Genomic DNA, 19,025 nt, shown 5'->3' on the forward strand with positions numbered 1-19,025 from the left:
GAGGGTTGTTCAGAGTGGTAGGGGGGGGGGGGGGGGGGGGGGGGGGGGGGGGGGGGGTTATACTTAGGCCATCCAATTAATGAACAGTTCTGGAGCTATGGTTCACAGGGCACAGGAGCCAAGGCTGGCCCTGCTTGGTTCCCTATTTCCAGCAGCTACATTTTATAACAAGAAGGGAGCAGTGAGGCAACTGTGCTCATCACAGCTCGGTACTTTTGTACTTTTGGCTCAATTTAATTTTCTTGTGTCAACAGCAGCGAGCAGGAATATAAGCAAATGTCAGTGCCTTCAACCTGAAGGCACTAAAGGCCTTGAAGTTCTTCTGTTGCCAGAGAAATTGAAAGGGAGTCTCGAAATGTCAGCTGAATAAAAACAGCACACTTTGTAATTATGTGTTTCCCAGTCACACAGAACAGCACCTTCAAAGAGCAAAGAGCTCCTGTGCTTCTGTGCTTGAATGAGTCTGATCCTTAGAAACAGAAACCTGCTGGCACAATTCATTCCTTAAGTAATGCAAAGATCAGGATGAATACAGGAACTGTTCCTCTCACTAATCAATGGCCCTAGAAGTATGGGATTAATTATTATACAAGGAAAATGTGTCTCATATTTGTAACTCTAGGGTGCTTGTTCTGTTTCATTCAAAACGTATCAGTCGACAGATTTTGTCAGAGGACCCCCTAATATGTAATTCACAAAGCAGCAACTAATAAAATAAAGACCCAACATTGCCCCCTAATGGAAAACTTGTGCCAGGACCTTGCTTGGCCATTTTGCAGGGTGGCTTTGTTGACCTTCTTACTTCATGCAGCAGGTCCACCCATCTACCTCCCTCTCGCATGCCAACTCTAGGTGTGTGCGCATCTGCCAGGTGTTAATATTGATGTGCTATGTGACCGAGTGGCTGTCACTGTGCACAGAGATGAAAACTGTGATGTGTGTAACACATTTAAACAGTCTTGGTGTCTTATGACTTGCTGTCCACCATCTCTGCCTTCAGAGGTGAGAGCAACAACGAGACCAAGATGTGCCAATGATGAGTACAAGAGGATTTTCAACAGGTCTGTTCTTTGACTTAATCAACCATAGGTCTGCACTACATGTCAACCAAAAACATAATATGTGACCTGCTACACAAACAAAAAGGTCTATTCAGCTGTTCAGTGAAAGTGCAGAGGGGGCAGGTGAGGAAGAAAAGTACATTTTGTGTTAAAAAATAGCTTACTTAGTAAATCAAGGCTGTAGACCATTCTAACACCAGGCGCAATTATGCAGGTGGTGAACCTTAAAACTGCTTTACAAAACCGCTTCCTCAAGTAACTTTCAGCTATATTTAATCGAATCAAGCAGATTTTGTTATTTACCTACTGCAGCTTTCTAAATGCATTTATTAGGCATTTTCAACCCAAGTGACCGATGAATGTGAATCCAATAAGTAGACATCAACATCATACATTAAAGTCACATACAAGATGGTACCATGCATCACCTGGGAACATTAAGTAGGAAACATCAGCAGCCAGGCTGTGTGAGGGTGGGGGAGGGATCAAACATATGAAACATCTAATTGAGCTTGTACAGATTCATCTGTAAACTTCTCTCATTACAGGACTTACACTGTCTTATGAGAGCTGAGACATTGAGTGTTGCATTAATCATCTTTATGGTGCCAAAGGACTTATCCACAATTATTAATTTCTTCATATTACAAATGATGAGGAAATGCCTAGTTAAATCAATAGAAGCAGATATGTTAATAGCTGCAGTCTGAGAGGTGATGATTTTCATGTAACAGAAAGATGAATATGAAACCTGCTCTGGAGGATATTAAAACACTTCCTCAGGGGGGTTATGAGGCACAAGCTATTGGCTCGAGGATTTTAATAACAATAAAATATTGCCTTGAGTATTCATAATAAAAGCAGCAGGGCTTTTTTCCAGTGACTCTCATTTTGTGGATTCCTTTTATTGGTTTCTTTTGCACTTTGCATCTCAGCTCTATGAACTGACATTTTGAAAGTAAGTTTCTCCTTATTAGTAGATTACTGCCATATGGGAGTGTGGGCATTTGAAAGCCGTTGTGAGGAACCCAGCAATGGTGTATCGACACAGCAGTGCATTTCATCTTTCAGCTCGACTGCTGAAATGTAATCAAACTCTAATCTCAAATGAGCATGACCGTTTGAAATTCACCAATGAAAGTAATTTGTCATACTTCACATGTAACTCCTTGAGGTATTCTGTGAAAGCCCTGGTGCTCTGTTTTTGTCTGTGAAACAGCTGTTACACCATGGCTGGATATCAGGGATAGATTTTATCCTGTTATTTGACTGGTACTTTTTCCCCTCTATCCTAGGCGGGCACATCTAGATATGAATCTCCATGCTATCTGACTTACTTTGCTCCCCTCTCTCCGGTCTACATCTAAGCACTTCTGAGAACCTGGCAGAGCTGCAGGTGGTGGCGTTATATATCTGCTACTGAGCTTCATGTGCCGACTGAGCAAGAGGGCTGCGCTGAAACAAAGAAACAGGTTTACGTTCTAGGCTGTGCTATATAAAGCACTACGTCCGTGAAAATGCATCAGAGGTTGCTTTCAACACCCTGATCTTTTCACTGGGATAGAAGGTGCACTTTTCCATTGCTGTCACCGAGTTAGTACCTCTGTGTGCTGAAGTAGGCTCCTACTGCACACGTTCTAATGCCTCTACTAAAAACTGCTGCAAAAATATGCTGCCATAATTGGTATCACACTGATTTAAGATGAGGACCGATATTATTTTGCAGTGTCAGATAAATTAAATTCCGTATTCCAAAGCAGTATTCCATTTATCAGCTCTAGTTTTTGAAACTGCAGCTGAATAACTGATGCCATGTAGCAGGAGGGCGAGTCTTGCCCACAGTATTCATAAACAAGACCAAGGTCAGAGACCCATTCTTTTCATTGTCAAAGAGACTGTATTTTAAGATGCCTACAAGCATGTATACATAAAAACAAAGCCATCCTCCAGTGCCATTCTCTTACTAATGATGGCCACCCATGAGCTAGAAACATACAGAGCATTAAATTAGGTTAAGCAAGTCTGTGCCAAATCCTCTTCTTGGTGCCAAACTGGACCTTCTTTACTTCCAGTTTGACACCACTAATTGGATATGTCTGCCTTAACATTATTTTAATAACCTTCTCAATGATACTGCATAGCTGTTTGCAATGATACTGAACAGATGTCTTCTGCATGTTTTTGTTTAAAAATAAATTAAAATTCTTTCACCTGGAGACAACTGTATGGATGAAAATATTGTCAACACATAATATTCAGCATATGTTTTTATAAGCATTTCAATGTTTTCATTACATATTGTTGTAATTGAGAAATATTTATTACATCTAGTATCTGGGCCCTCATAACAAATGCAAGTATACAACAGCATGCTAAACAAAAGACTTTAATGGCAACGTTCCCATTTTAAATCCAAAAAGCACAGGCCATTTAAAACATGTGAGAGATGAGTGTATTATGAATAACGGTATTTATCGTTGCTCTTTAAGTTTTTGTTTTTTATCAGAAACAGCTCTAATGGTGTGTGCAAACAGATGGGAATTTGAGTTCTCTCCAACAGATTACACCATTTATCACATCCCCACTCCCAACATATGCATATGTATAGTTGGGTTCCCCACATAAAAGTCAGATCCGCAAGAATTATTGTTTGTGTGCTATGTGAGAAACGTTATTTGTTAAACCCTCACCCGCTGCCTATAAATTAGACTGTCAGAAAATCCTTTTATTGTGTTGGCCCTTGAGAATAATTGATTAAGGGGTATTGGGCTCAGCTGTGACTTTTCTCATTTCACTCCTTTCTTCTCCTACGTTTATCATCTAATCACCCGTTCTTAATCTGTTGACACTGGGAACTAAACCAGGTCGGCCAAACGGGAATACAATGCTTCTAGAGAAAACATTTGCAAAGACAAGTTGTACAGCTCATCTGCAAATAAATAGACATTCACAATCGGTGAGCACTGCTTTTAAAATGCTTCCCTAATGAGGTGCAAGGGGTAAGTCAGTGGGACAGGAACGGCTCTTATCTCCAGTATCCTAAACCTTCTTGTCTTGCTCCAACACATCTGTGTGCGTTTGTCATGCTTTTCCCAGGAAAGGATTTATCACAGAGTAGTGTATATTTTAGGACTTTCAGCTCAGCTTGAACGGAAACAAGATATTTTGAAAGAAAGCCATTTATCCCGCTGACACACAATGCACTCCTGTTTTGGAGGGGAACCCTGTAAAAACTTTGGGCTTGGATTGATCCTTCTGATCGATCTCCATGTATGGCGAGAGAATAGTCCCGCGGCAAGGTGAGGGAATGATACCCTAGCATGATGAGAAGTGGCTCACATAGACACTGCTTACACCGTACCAAATAAGGAACAGGCACTTGGGCTCTCAGATTCACACAGGTAAACTGCAGTGTTGAGTTCCAGCTGAAGGCGGCAGGGAAAGCCTGCCAATGTGTTAAGCTGTCTGTGGGGGGCAGTTCTTGCTGGGCTTGATGCATGATACACAAGAGTAGATGAGCACTGCGGTCGTCATCCCACTTTTGGCAAAACCATTCTTCTGCAGGCACAGCTCCAGTGGCTGTCCAACATTCTCTTTACTCTGAAAAACAGTCAATATACAGCCTGACCTTTCCCACAATAAGGCTGCAGGAAATGAATGCTGAATAAGAGCCGTCCAGGGAAGGCATTTGGGGGTGAAAGGCCATGTTGGTGGGGACTACAGCTATTTTTGTTCTTAATAGATTTTTATTGGTTTTGTTTTATATATATATATATATATATATATATATATATATATATATATATATATATATATATCTCAGAACAAACATCAGTTTCATTTATAAAGGCCATTGTAAATTATGTATTCTCTCTGAATAAGAGTGTCTGCTAAGCAAATGTAATGCAAAAACAGCATATCACATTTTGTGTGTGTGTGTGTGTGTGTGGGTAATGTGATTTGCATTTGCATGTGGTTCACCTCAAAGTTCCCATTCTATGCGTATATAAACAATGGTAGTGTAGCATGCGCTTACTCTGGTGCTTGAAGAAGTTTTTACAGTTGACGAAAATCCACCAAGGCGCTCTCAGTGTTTCCATACAAAAGGAAAAAGTGAACAAATTGCTTAAATTGCAAGCAGTGGGAAATTACAGTTCATTAAACTTCATCAGCCCAGGGGTAGAAAGTAATCAGGGGAAACAAAAAATGCAGAGATTGGCAAGTATGAAAACTGTATACTATTTCTGTCTATAAAGAAATATGTTGCCTATCATCCATGGTTCACAGGGCCTCTCTCAGCATTCTACACCATGACACCTTTTCCCACAGGGGATTGCACAGCGGATTTCACTGCGACCTGGACTTACTTTCCTTTCATGCAATGAATGTCCCTGCAGTCTACATTAAAGCAGTACATTTACAGTACTACTATGTTTGGAAGAATAAGACCAGAATAGCTTAAAGAAAAGCATGAAATCATTCCCCTTGGTGTGGTATGTCTGGGACTCAAAACAGTCAATGTCAACCAGTGTATACAGCACTGTAATGAATTATCCCTTCCAGGTTTCATTTGCAATTAGGGTCAATTAGCAGATGTGCTCTCTCCTTTAATCTTCAATGACAGTAGAATTATTAGGTGCACTATGGTGAGAGGGCACCCAATGGACCAGCACTGAACACCCATTTGACATGAGCTTATGTGAGGTGTGGTAATTAGCTTATGTTCTGTCTCGCTTTATTTAGCTAGGGCAAATGTTTCCCTCCGCTGTGTGTAACCGACAGGTCTCATATCTTAATAAGACAGGGCATGCGTGTAAATCAGGTTTGCTAGGATGACAGCCCCACACTCAGTACAAGCCAGGTCTCACATACAGCCTAAACCAATGCATATAAGGTCTAACAGGGTGTGTGTGTGTTTGGCTTGTCTCTCACCAGTGCAAAATCTATGTCTACTGAATATGACAATAATAATATTAATTTAGTGTAGAGGGGGACATTAATAAATAAAAAGAAGTGACTAAAATATACTTACATTTTCTGTATTAAAAAGTAAGATATTTGTTCACAAGGCCTAACCTTATCCTCTATGATGTGAATATTAAGTGTGCAAATATTCTTTAATATGCAAATGGTCACAGGATCAGACTAGAAACAGAAAAGATGAAAGCCCAACATAGTTCAGCTGATGGTACAGAGTGACCCACCATGTCTGTCAGAAATTGCAAAGAGGTACCATATATTTACAAAAAATATACATTACATTACATTACTTATACATCCATCAGTTCTCATTTTTTCTGCTCTCTTTCCTACATTTTGATTGGTGACAGAATATGACCTCAAACATCTCCATAACTTCATCGTCACATTTACTGTGGGGCATTCTTAGCTGGAAAATATGGCATTGGCAGGGACAATTAGATTTTTATATTTATCAGATCAATGCTTTTCATAAAAGGCAGACTGCTTTGGCAGAATCACAGGAAATTCCAACCTCAATTATCACTGTCACTTCTCAGAATGTTTTTGTTTTTGTTGTTTATTTTTTTTTCTGCACCAGACAGAGAACTGGTGGTTCTGCCAGAGGGATGACCCTACCATTATAAACTGAGTTCTCATTTTTAATCAGTGAGTCAAAGTTTTGATCTTATCTGGCCCTAGATCTGATGGTTGGGAGGAATTGGGCACACATAGCCTCATAAGTGTCTCATGAGACACATAGTGTCTGTCATTCCAGGATAACCCACTCTCATATGATGGAGCTCACAGGCATTGGTCTGACATGCAGCAGCAGAGAAAGGTTGTGGGCAGACCCTCTTACTTATTGATGGAGGGAGATGGGTGTACGGGCAGCCTATTATTAATATTCTTATCTGTATATTCCCACCTCATGAAAGACATGTAGCACAATATTATTTCAGGGATACAGTGAAGCATGTCATTTATTCATTACCTCGGTAGCCCTGCTATATAACTGCACCAGTGAGAAGGCGCTGAGGCGGCAGGCGTAATAAGGCATTAAGTGATTTCCATTAATATTCCCATCCTGTCACACATAAAAAAGAGCCCAATGTACAGTAGGGTCCCACACACCCACACGCCTATCTTTAGCTGGTCACTTTTCACAGGAGCAATAATCGCTTTCCTCTCGATTATCTCAACCAGCTGCCAGGAAACATCAGTAGGAACGTCAATCACTCCACTGTCAGCACCCCCCCCCCCCCCCCCCCCAACTGGGATCTGACCTCCGGTTTGGTTGCTTTTAACTTTGGGGAGTGGCACTGGCACAGATATTTCCCCACAGACAGATAAAGAAGAGATTAATGGTACAGTGAACACAACGTGACATTTCCTCCCTCACAGCACTATAATCTGGTCTGCTTTCTCTTTGCAGGGAGCGGGGCATTGAGGAGTCGTAGCTTTTGTTATTTTTATACAGGTGTGAATGCCGGGTCAAGCTTTCTTACCCATGTAAAAATAGACTTCCACCTCTGCTCTATCTCACATCCCCATTTCTTGCTCATGACAATACAAACTTTCAACAGTAGTCATACATTATTAATTCAGTGCGCACAATGTGTGAGCCGCTTCTTTGTGAAATACCCAGGCTTCCATGATGTACTCTGCGGTCCTTTTCCTTTGCCATGTACAAAAGCACTGTCAGGGAGTCCATTGTCATCTCTGTGAGAAGAGTGGATGCATTCCTCCTGAGGGAAATCCCATGCAGAAATACAGCCGGCCCAGTGACAAGCTTTCATATTGTACACTGTCCTTGTATCGCACAGGCCTGCAAGCTCCATTTCACTGCAAAAACAGCCATCAGTAAAACTCGCTTTTCATGCAACATCAGGCCTGTCAGCCCAAAAAAAGAATAAGAGAAGCTTTTTATTCTACCCAGGAGCCCTGAAATAGGTCTGGCGAAAAACATTAAACATAGAAAGCGATGAACTAACACTGCAAAATGTAAGACAATGGCTGGAGGGGTGGTCATGTCAAATTACCACACTTACAGTACCTGGCAGCAGTAAACAGTGGCAAATCCAACATGTGAACACACATTTAGTCTGCATATCAAAGAGTGTACTCTTGCCACTAGCCATTCTTTTTTGTACGAACAAAAACTTACTCTCTATCAAACAAAGCACTTTTTTTTTTTCTTAAGTCAGTGAGATACAACTTCAGGCTACACCGATGATTCATAGCAGCAGAGTGGCCAATGTGGGGCAGGTAGTTACAGAGCCACAGCTGGGACGGATCTGAAAGTACACACAAGGCCCACCATGATTTACGGATTGGACAGCTCCTTTGATTGCCCACAGTACCCGCGTGTTCTCAACTGCTGTCCTTGTAGGGGGACTTTCCTCAGTGATTGCAGGAGGGCGGAGAGGTTGCTGTCACTCAGATAAAGAGAGCACCTCCGGCTCCCTCAGGTGTCATACAATTACTTGCCATTTGACAGAGCTGTCTCCGTGTCATCGTTACACCAGCCCACTGCATGCAGATCTGATGTGTCCCCCTGCTATGTCTGTCATTCAGGCTGCCTACTGTTAATGTTGGCCTGATCCAGTTGTCATTAGTTGCTTGCCATTTCCAGGATTACAGACCCTTTTGGGGGAAAGTATAGATTCCAAATGCCTATAGAGAGGTGCTCTGTCTTCAGAGCTGACACGACCGCATAGATCCATGTGCTTATGCTCATGCATGCAAATGACAGAATGCAGAATGCATAAGATGCACAACACTAGCATTGGTATGGTAACATGTTTTAACAGTGCATGGAAGAAACTGTGTGGAACATTGCTCAGAGATCAGAATTCGTGCATAGTAGAGAAAGCATTACATGAATGTAATGGGAATCTTTGGAATCCTAGATTCCCTGTCTTTAAGATGTAAATACTGTTTCTGTTAGATGAAACCTTTCAATCTCTGCTGATGTCATTAATGGTGGCACTGTGGGTGTGTATCTACATTTGTGTTTGTTGTCATTATTACTATGGTGATACTTCTCTAATACTGTTCTGTGGCTGTGTGATTAGTTTGCCAGTCTTTGCACTGATAAATCTAATGAAGTGGCCATTGAAAACAAACTTCTGGCTATTGCACATTTAAACTCCAAAATACTCTGGATTAGATCCAAACCACCATTGAACAGCAACATAAGGTATTATTTATCAGCACAAAAAAATTAAACTAAAAAATGAAATTTATAGCAAAACAAGCAAACAAAACATGAAGTCATTTCATTTTTCAAAGGGGGAAATCCATGCATTTTCCTCCATTTATACCCATATTCAAGGTAGCCAAAGGGTGCTTTAATACATGTTTAACAGTATTACATATCTGTCTTCACACAACATTCATTTCAAAGTCTGCAAAACTCACACTTCTTACATTGAGTCAGGACCCCTCAGTTAAACTTTTAATGCAATAAAACACAGTTCTCTATTCCTCATTGAGCTTGTGTCAAATAACCTTTAGTAACAATCAGGCCTGACTATCTGTATGTTTTTCAGATATTCTGACCAAATCATATTTACAGTTTCCAGGAGCTTATTCCCCCTACGCCTTAGGCGGAAACCTGATTTAAGAAAAGGCCAGATGTCTCTTTTGTTTCATTAACCTTCCCTCTCTCTTAACCAGGCATCCTGTGAAATCTACAATATCCATTTCCTTAGAGTAATTCCTCTGTGTCGCAAGTGGCACATAAATTTTGTTCCAATTACCACATGTCCACACCAATCCCTGTCAAATTACCAACTGCAGAGTCAACGAACATCTTTTACCACACCTGACTGGCATTTTAGTGATATGATGCTAAAGAAGGAGGGGGGGAAAGAATTCTAATAAAGCAGGAGGATAGGACTGAACACAAAAACCCAGCAATATTAAATGACAGGACAGTGACAGGGAACAGTTTGGCTAGCTGTGGGGGAGTGGGTACAGATGAGGTAGTATAGCAGACAGATGAATTGATGCAGTTTAAGGATTCTTTGTTAGGTCATTATATGGTTGCATATATGCACTTTTCTGTTGATTTTATTTATTTATTTATTTATTTATTTATTTATTTATTCATTTATTCATTTATTTTTTATTTTTATTAGTGCAGTACTAGGCACGCAGCTGGTGTGAAAAACCTTATGATGTACAAAAAAAGCTGGTATTCACATCTTTAAAATGACAGCCCTGCTCAGGGGAGCCAGATGCAAGTCCTACCTGATGTGTGTGTGAGGTGTTTGGAAGCAAGCGCATCAGACACAGACACCACTGTGCGACACATGCACACTGCTGTCATTAGCACATGGAGCCCTGGAGAAGCTGTATAAATGCTGTTCTGCGCTGACGGCTTGCCTTTCCCAGCAGTGGCAGGTTTGGGAGGCAGAGGCTGAGCTAGTGGGGGAGGGAGAGAGGGAGGGAGGGAGGTAGAAAGCCTGCCACGACAGCTGTAGAAGCAGGCTACAGGAGATGTTACGCCTGCATGACTGTTGGAGAACCAGGCTGGAGGAGAACTTGTGCCTACAGTGAATAAGTGTAGGATCAGGCAGGAGGAGATTTCATGCCCGCTGTAATTGGTGGAGGAGCAGGCTGCAGGAGAGGCTATACCTGCTGTGACTGATGGAGAAGGGCACTGAAAGGTGTATTAGGCCTGATGTGGCTGACGCAGGGAGAGAAGAGAGGGGAGGAAAGAGCCCCACTATGAATGTTTGCTCAGCCCGGAAGCAGAGAGAGAGAGATGTCCCAGCGTTAAGCTCCACAGGCAACACTTGTCCTGTAAATAACTAGTCCTGCACTTCAGCTCTGTGTCACGTTTGCCTCCCTGCTAAATTTATCAGAACAGCTTCCAAGGTTTTGGCATGTAATCGATCTTGAATGACGCCCCTGGGTAGGTCACTCAGTCAAAGTACAATGCAACTTTCAAATCCTCCTCTTTGACACAGGCTATGATTCAGGATTCCCTTTTAATCCTCTCCACCTTGCAGAGTCCTTGAGAGGCAATCCAGGAGTTGCTGGGAGGCAACTGGTTTATAAGCAGCTCTGATTTTGCAGCATCAAGCACAAACTAGAGCTTTTCTGTATTTCTTAGATCTCGGGTAAGGCTCTCTGTAACATTGGATGGGCCAGATTCACTCATCAGATGGTGAAATCTAGACTCACCATTCACAATGGCAGGGCATGGGGCATGGTCTGTGTGATGCCCTACAAGTATGAGGTATTTGGTTAAGCATTCAGGAGCTGCACCTCTCCTTAAACCTCCAAACTCACCACCATATCCCACAAACAGAGAATATACTTTCCTGCACACAGCACTTAGTTACAATAAAAATAGACAGGGGCAAACCCCAAAAGGAAAATTAAAGTTACCAATCTCACGGCAAATTGAGGACAGTGGAGAGTTGTCATCCCCTGTTGGCCAATGATCAGGCACCGCAATTAAATCACAGGCCATACACAAATCTGGTGTCGCATGGATAGTGTCTAAATATGGAAAGCAAGGCTGCTGAGCCAAATGGCTTTTTCAGAAATTTCAGGCATCTAGTGTGATATCAGCAGGACGCTGACAAAGGGACAAGCTCCCAGCCAGAGTCTTCCTCTCCTTCTGGTACAGCCAGCGACAAGGGACAAGAGCCAACTCTTGCTTTTTTCAGCATATTTCTGTTCTCAAATACTATCTTCATATTTAACTGTATGCTGAATATGAAAATATGGAGAACCAGCAGTTGCCTCACCCTCCACAGTCATTAAGGGAGTGGTCCCTAAAATACTGCAATGTGCTTTTGACAGGCCAGGTACGCTCCTACATTTCAATAAGACACATGCCATTTAGATCCTACTGAACCCCTCATTTTGCTGGTGTAAGTCATTTAAATGGTGCATGGCCGCTGACAGGTACATTTGTTTACAGATGCCCGCTTTCAGAAACTGCCAAGCCTCCTACCCTCATCTTTTATCATGCCCCCCTCTCCTTCCTAGCTTCCCTCCTGCCGGCATCGTGTTTCCATGGTAATCAGTTTAAAGAAGCAGTGAAGCATCAAGACTTTTTTTGTCTTGTTTTCTTTCCTGACCTTATAGCCTTTTGGAAATTGATAAGCTCCAGTGTCAAGATGTTCAGAGGGGAACTGCTGTGATGCCATCTGGGAGATTTTTGTTTGTTTGTTTGTTTATTTTGTTTTATCAATGACAAAGCAATGTTAGCGTTCAGCTTCGACTGTCTGCTCTTCCACACCTTGTTCTCCATTCCCCATCTTCTCCAGAGAGATGCAAGGCATTGTTTGACGGGTTCAGAAGGAAGTCAATGCTAGCCTTTTATCATTCTCAATAAAGAGGCACAGTTCCAACAAGTGTCCTAAAAATACAGGAAGATGCCTCAGCTCTGAAAAAATCAACAAGAAGCCACCCGTAGTCATAGTGAAGGGTGTTGAATCTTTTGATATTGAATGTTATGACCAACACCTCTCTTTTACTAATGGTGTTGAGTGATTTAAAAACAGGCCAATCACAAATGTGACAGATTGCACTCTCCCTACTTTGGCTCAGTCTGCTACTGATTAATAAGGCTTTTGAAGTTCAAGGTCTATGCAAGTCGAGTTTTTGACATTTAGCTGAGGTCAATGGTTATTTGCAAGCAAGTCTGCAAATGTGCATTTAAGATGTCCTTTATAGGTTTCACAGCCTCAGGGATCCAATTTATGCCTTCAAAGGGTTATACACAATATTAGGTCATGGAGAGGACAACATTTTGTGCTACAGATAGCAGCCTTTCTTATAAAGCTATTAGCCAGTTTTATTCTACAAGTGCCCTGATGAAAAAGATGTGCCTACAGCCTACAATTGTGTTCAACAATGTAATAACCAGAACAAGAAAAAAACACATCCTGTTATAGGAGCAAACACATTTCAAGCCCTCTGAAACTCCTGGCCTCATGAACTTTATGTAAAAGAATTTAATTAGGAGAGTCTGAATACCGTATTCATTTTCTCTTGTATCATAACCTGCTACATCTATGATACACGGCTTATGATGTTAAACCACTGCTCTTTGATGATTTGTATGATTCTCTGTAGAGTTGGGGTCAATTCCATTTCAATTCAGTCAATTCAGTCAATTAATCGAAAATCGTTCATCATTTCCACCCAAGATTTTTCGGCTAATGATTTCAATTTCAATTAATTTGACACGCTTGAGCCAACTGAACTGAAATGGAATTGACCCTGCCAACTCTGCCTCTGTCACAGCCAAAGAGCTGGAAATGAATCGGCACAATTTTGCATGAGGGAGAAAATAAGTTTCTGCACATTTGCAAAAATGCATTGGTGGTAAATCACATATCTTGAGGGGAACCATTCGAAAACAGCCCAGCTCTCAGGTCAGCGAGAATAGGGACTAATGAAGGTATAACAGCTTCAGAGCTCTCTGCAGTGGGGAAAAGACTGTAGAGCATGCCATCATTATCCCCTGTTTTTTTTTCCAATGCTCTCTGGGTATGAATCGTCATTTAACAAAGTCTTCCCAGAGCGCAAAGTCATGATCCGCCCTTTAACGAGCTCATTACTCGTGGTCTTTTTGTCCTGCTACCCTTCCCCGGCTCCTTTGTGCTGTTGGGGGGGGGGGTTTGATGTGGTGTCAGTATTGCAAAGCTGCATTCGGGTTATCCAGCCCCACTACTCAGAGTTGAGGAATTGGTAATGGGGTCCACTAATGATATAGTCTATGTGCAGTGTATTAATTGTTATACAAACTTCCATAATAACATCATAATTCCCAAAGGAATATTCATGTTTTTACCAAAGGGAGAGACCTTGGGAAGATGAAGGTTAAAGCTGTGGAAATAGAATCAAAATGCACCTCAAGACACATCCTGGGTTGACATTGTACTTATTCTCAGATTTAAGTAAACAACAACAGGAAATAAGTCATAGACATGCAAATGAAAAAGACAGAATAGCTAATTAGAGAAAAAACATTTTTTTTCTCGAGCCATCAAATAGAATTTTGAGAGCTCACTGATTTATTTGATAAAAACATCTTGCTGCTACCTATGTCCCAATAATCTAATTTTAAACAATCTATTTTTTTTCACTCCAAGGATAAAATCAATAAGAGTCAGTATTTCAAGAGGTAGAAATTGAAATTAAACAAGAACAAATATTGATTTTAATCAATGCTTTTACATTTGATGGAGATTGTATACCGAACAAAAAAGAACTAATGGAACTAGGGGAAAAATAAGTAAATGCAAAAGCCATTACAGATAAAGTGAAAACATATTCCCTGTAGCAAGCAACAGAGATCGGGACTGCATTGAACTGAAGTGGAATTTACAATTAGTTAGTTGTGGGTATTTTGATTTGTCATAAGCTGCAGTACAAGACTAGCTTGGGAGGTTCCTTCCTAATAAGCTAAGAGGCCTTCTGTGATACATTTTTCATGGTGAGACAGCTGGGGGGTCTTTCTGGGTTGTGCACACAAAGAAAGCAGAGAAAATATATTATTCAAGGTGAAGGCCGGCTTCCTCCTTCATTGCAGTCGTTCAGAAGGCATTACAGCTGATGCAGGTTAAAGAGATGGAGTGCAATGAGAAGGGTGGCTGTTCTGGCCTTTACAAGCACAGTTGGACTCGCTTCCCCATCTCCCAAAACAAACTGTAGTTTAGACCTGAGGCTCCAGGATAAAGAGAAGCTAAGCACACTGAAAGGCAGGCATGGAAACCTTGCACAGCAGAGCTCAGACGAGCACTGTAGACAGGCCTTGGTACCTCATGCAAACAGCACTTAGTGGGTGGCCATTACTCACTCTGATCTTTCAATAAATAGCTTTATGGGGGTTCCTGGATCAATGCGCTGCATGTAACTCGATGAGACAGAATGAGCTAATGGCCACTGAGGTATGCTGGTGGACTGTGTGCAGAAAGGAATGTGTTCATGGGTTAATGCATTGTTTTTTCTGTGATCTGCACTGTTGCAATTTATTTTGCCAAAATTCTTAAAGCCTTTTGATAATTCTGCTGTAAAGGATCAATCTAAGAAGCATTTTGAGGATTTCTTTGAAATAATCTGAACAAATGCTGAGTTTACTTAATTTTAGAATGCACTTCTACACTGAGGTGCTTTACCCACCTCCACACACACATGTACATGCACATCTAAACACACAGAATGCACACAAAATCAGTATAAAGATTTTGCTTGGCTACCAGCCCCTACATGTCTGGTAAGTGAGATTCAATAATAGCCCATGCTAAGTGGAAATTCTCACTAATAAGCAATTACTGTCTCCGATGCATAATAAAGTCACAGGTCACGCTGTGTGAGATGACATCACATCTCTCTATCCGCTCCCATACAATACGACCCATTTAAATGCTGACAATATAATGGCTTAGATATGACAGGGCCTCCTGATTTCATAGCATAAGTAGGGCTGCACCCCATACCTACTGCCCCTCTCTGCAGGTTTTTATCCCCTTTAGGCCTTTAGATTGAAAGTGACAGGCCATTCAGGCTTCAGTGTTTCACAATTCCCATCACCACCGGGGCAGGCGTACAGGGAGCTGTCGGCCTGATTACACATTAGCAGGACTGGGAACCTACAGACAGGAGCTGTCCGGCAGAAGACAACACAATAAACACAGCGCATGTCTTAATTTAAAGAAAAAACCTGACTATTTGAACCGCTAGAATTGGGGCTTGTTTCCCATTCTCCTCAGCTGAGCCTTTCACTGAATAAAGATGGCTTTTCCCCTGCTGTACTACACTCTGTGGTGCCCTGATGATTTCATTACTGAACTGGGTAATCAAATTACTAACAATACATGAAAAATCCATCTTGACTTATAGGGGTGTTCAAATAAATTTTCAAGTTTGTCTCTCTCTTGACATTTCAAATGACACAGTGATCGGTCTGACACACCATACATAGTAAGAGTGTAATATTGTAAATGACACAAATCTCAAGTCTTTCCTGCATGTATTTGATGGACTGAATAAATTACTTGCATTAAAAAAAAAACATTCCATTCTTTTTCTCCCCAGGTGTGAAGTTCAGAGTTACTCCCAGACAGATGATGAGAAAGGTAGGTGGCAGTTTTGTGCACATCATGTCAAAAGAGAGCCAGGTCAAAGCTTTGCAACCAAAATGTACTATTTGCCAATTGAGTGGGGAACGAAAATGGGAACGGTATGGTGCACAAACACAGTTGTCAAAACTTTTACAAAAAATATCAGTTTGTTTGTATCACTTTGTTCAGACAAAGCTGCCTTTCTTCATAAAAGACACAACATTCTTGACAAAAATACCTGGAAAAAATACTCAGTACTGAACTGTTTTTGTGATCTATGGATATTTCCAGTTTGTACAGTTAGTTTCTTTATTACATAAAGAAAATATTGGAAAAAGAAGTGGTCAGGAAACTTCCACGGAACACTATAGATAAGAACATTGCTATATAATGGAACTAGCATTAAGCATCAAATTATCAGTGATTTTGATGTTAACTACACTCTCCCGTATCACTGTCATGACTTTTAATTAAATCCAGTATTAGAATGGATGATATATAAAGCAACTTCATTTGGTAGTACTTGAGGCTTAGTATATATTAATTGAGCAATTCTAATTAAAATAAACCCTCTGAGGCATTCATGAAAAAAAACATAATCCTAGTACTAAAGAGACTAATTCCTACTTAACATTATTAAGTTGACCTTTTGCTAAAGTAAAAAAATGATGCACTTTTGGTTGGGAATAATACTGCATAGCCTGACGTATTCAAGATACAGTTTTCATGGCTGTTTGGCACCTTGAGCACCTGAGTCATATTAGTATGCTGTGGTTTAACACTATAGTCAAACTGCTTTGCAATATTTACAGCAATAAAGCAATTAATTTAAGAAAATAATGCAGGATTGGAACAATATCTACATAGCAACCCGAGATAAGAGCATTTGGAATAATACGTAACAAGTTCATTCAAATTTGCTGCACAAATGTCAATATCAGTATTAAAACCGTACATATGAGCAAGAATTAAAACTGAAGAAACAGAAACACACTTAAGTCTCAGTGTTCAGACAGTGCCTCAAACACTCTGTAATCCATGAATTTTGGTGGAATGTCCAATGAAATCAAACTAAAGAAAGCGTGTTTTACAATATGATTTCAGAGTGGTTACAGTCAGATGGGCTCTTGAGTCATTCATTTGGCAAGGCGCTCATCTAGAGAGCAGGGTGAGCCCTAAGATTTTAAACTGTGTCCTCAGAGAACAATGACCAGAATCCCACAGCAGTGGAATAAATTGGCTTTGTTCATCAGGGGATGGCAGTGAGTAGGTTGGCCAGGGTTTCCTTCTCTCTTCAGGATTGTCAGGCGCCTGCAGGTTGCACAGATGATCTCTACATGTTCTCTAGATAACTCTCTAGTTAGAAACACAGAGCAGGCTGGCATAGACAAATCTCAAAGAGCAATTTCAGCTAGTGGTGCTTTGTCACCATGTCATTAATGTGTTTTAGTGCTAAAGCATACAGTGAAGTCAGCACACACAGAGAAGATAAAACTGGGGTAAGTTGTGCCATTGTTTCTTGTGGTTCATGCATTTTTGAACAAGACACAGACATCCAAGTGTATGGTTTTGCAGTCTAGGAAAAAAGAGCATTGGAGTAATCTAACTGCAAGGCAATAAGAGTAGGACATGACTAGGACAAGAAATGCCCAAGTTCTGCGTTGCTCCTTAAATATTATAATCTTAAACCTTGAATGAATAACCTAAGTGAAATTTAAGATTGTAATGTCAGGTTAGGATATAAAACCACACCTAAACGTCTCACCTCAGTTTCTCACTTCAGTTTGAAGCTAATGTTTCCAGCCAATGTTTCTATCTGTAGTCTGGATGCAGTTATTATAACTTGTATTACATTTGGAAATATTCATCCATCCACCCATCATTTCATAACAGAAAGACAACCAATTCATCTTCCCCTGGCTTCCCAGTTGTGCATCATAAGAATATCCATGAAAGTTAACACCATGCTGTTTATGAATACCAGTTCTGAAAGGCAATAAATACAGTACATGGAAAAAATTAGGGAACCACAAATGGACCCCTAGGAGACACCACATGTAATATCAGCACTCCTAGATACAGATTGTGCTAGGGAGACAAAATACTTCCTTCCAGATATTAAACTTATTTAGACAAATTCAGCATTGTTCCAGAGAGACCTGCCATTTACAAATGCTGCCTCAGTGCTGTGATTTGCACAAAACCAAGACTGAGACCAAGAAATGCAAGATATGAAATGCACTTTACTCATGACAGAGTAGCCTAGTTCTGGCTTCTTAAGAAAGTGATTGGTAAAGAGAGGGGTGAACTGCATTTTTAGGGCATGGATTTCAAAATAAAGGTAAACCAAAACCTGAATGGAAATTGCACTGAATAAGATACTGTTATCTCTTAAGATACGGATAGTGTAAAGATACTGTTACTGATACATCTCTGCATAGTGTTCACACCTGCTCACTTTGTTCTCAAACTTTGATTTGGATGACTAAAATTTTAAAAGTGTACCTGAAACTGTGTGGTGGACGTGACTTCACCATTTAACAGTTACATTACATTATTGGCATTTTAGCAGACACACTTATCCAGAGTGACTTACATCAGTTGCGGTTTTTTTACAATGTTACCAGTTTATACAGCTGAGTATTTACTGAGGCAATTGTGGGATGAGTACCTTGTCCAAGGGCACTGCAGCAGTGTCCCAGTGGGGAATAAAACTGGCAACCTTTTGGTTATGAGTCCTGCTCTTTAAGCACTATGCTGCACTGCCACCTGCAAAAGTGGCAGTGGGGAGACTCGAGCCTTTGCCTACATTAAGACTGCGACTTTAATATAGCACGTTAGACTGCTCAGCCACACTAGCGTGAATATATTGTGAATTGTGAACTTGTTGTGCCTGACATATGAAGCT

At 40.9% G+C, this 19,025-nt stretch overlaps 1 protein-coding gene across 1 annotated transcript in view; it reads left to right on the forward strand.

The window, feature by feature from the left end:
- Positions 1–19,025, forward strand: part of si:ch211-269c21.2 (carbohydrate sulfotransferase 8) — an 88,903-nt gene that overhangs the window by 67,508 nt on the left and 2,370 nt on the right. The window contains exon 2 of the mRNA XM_036535163.1: positions 16,092–16,132. Within this exon, the coding sequence (XP_036391056.1) occupies positions 16,092–16,132 (41 nt within the window). The remainder of the gene's footprint in view (positions 1–16,091; positions 16,133–19,025) is intronic.

The sequence above is a fragment of the Megalops cyprinoides genome, chromosome 8, assembly GCF_013368585.1.
Source record: "Megalops cyprinoides isolate fMegCyp1 chromosome 8, fMegCyp1.pri, whole genome shotgun sequence".
In the NCBI taxonomy this organism is placed as follows: Eukaryota; Metazoa; Chordata; class Actinopteri; order Elopiformes; family Megalopidae; genus Megalops; species Megalops cyprinoides.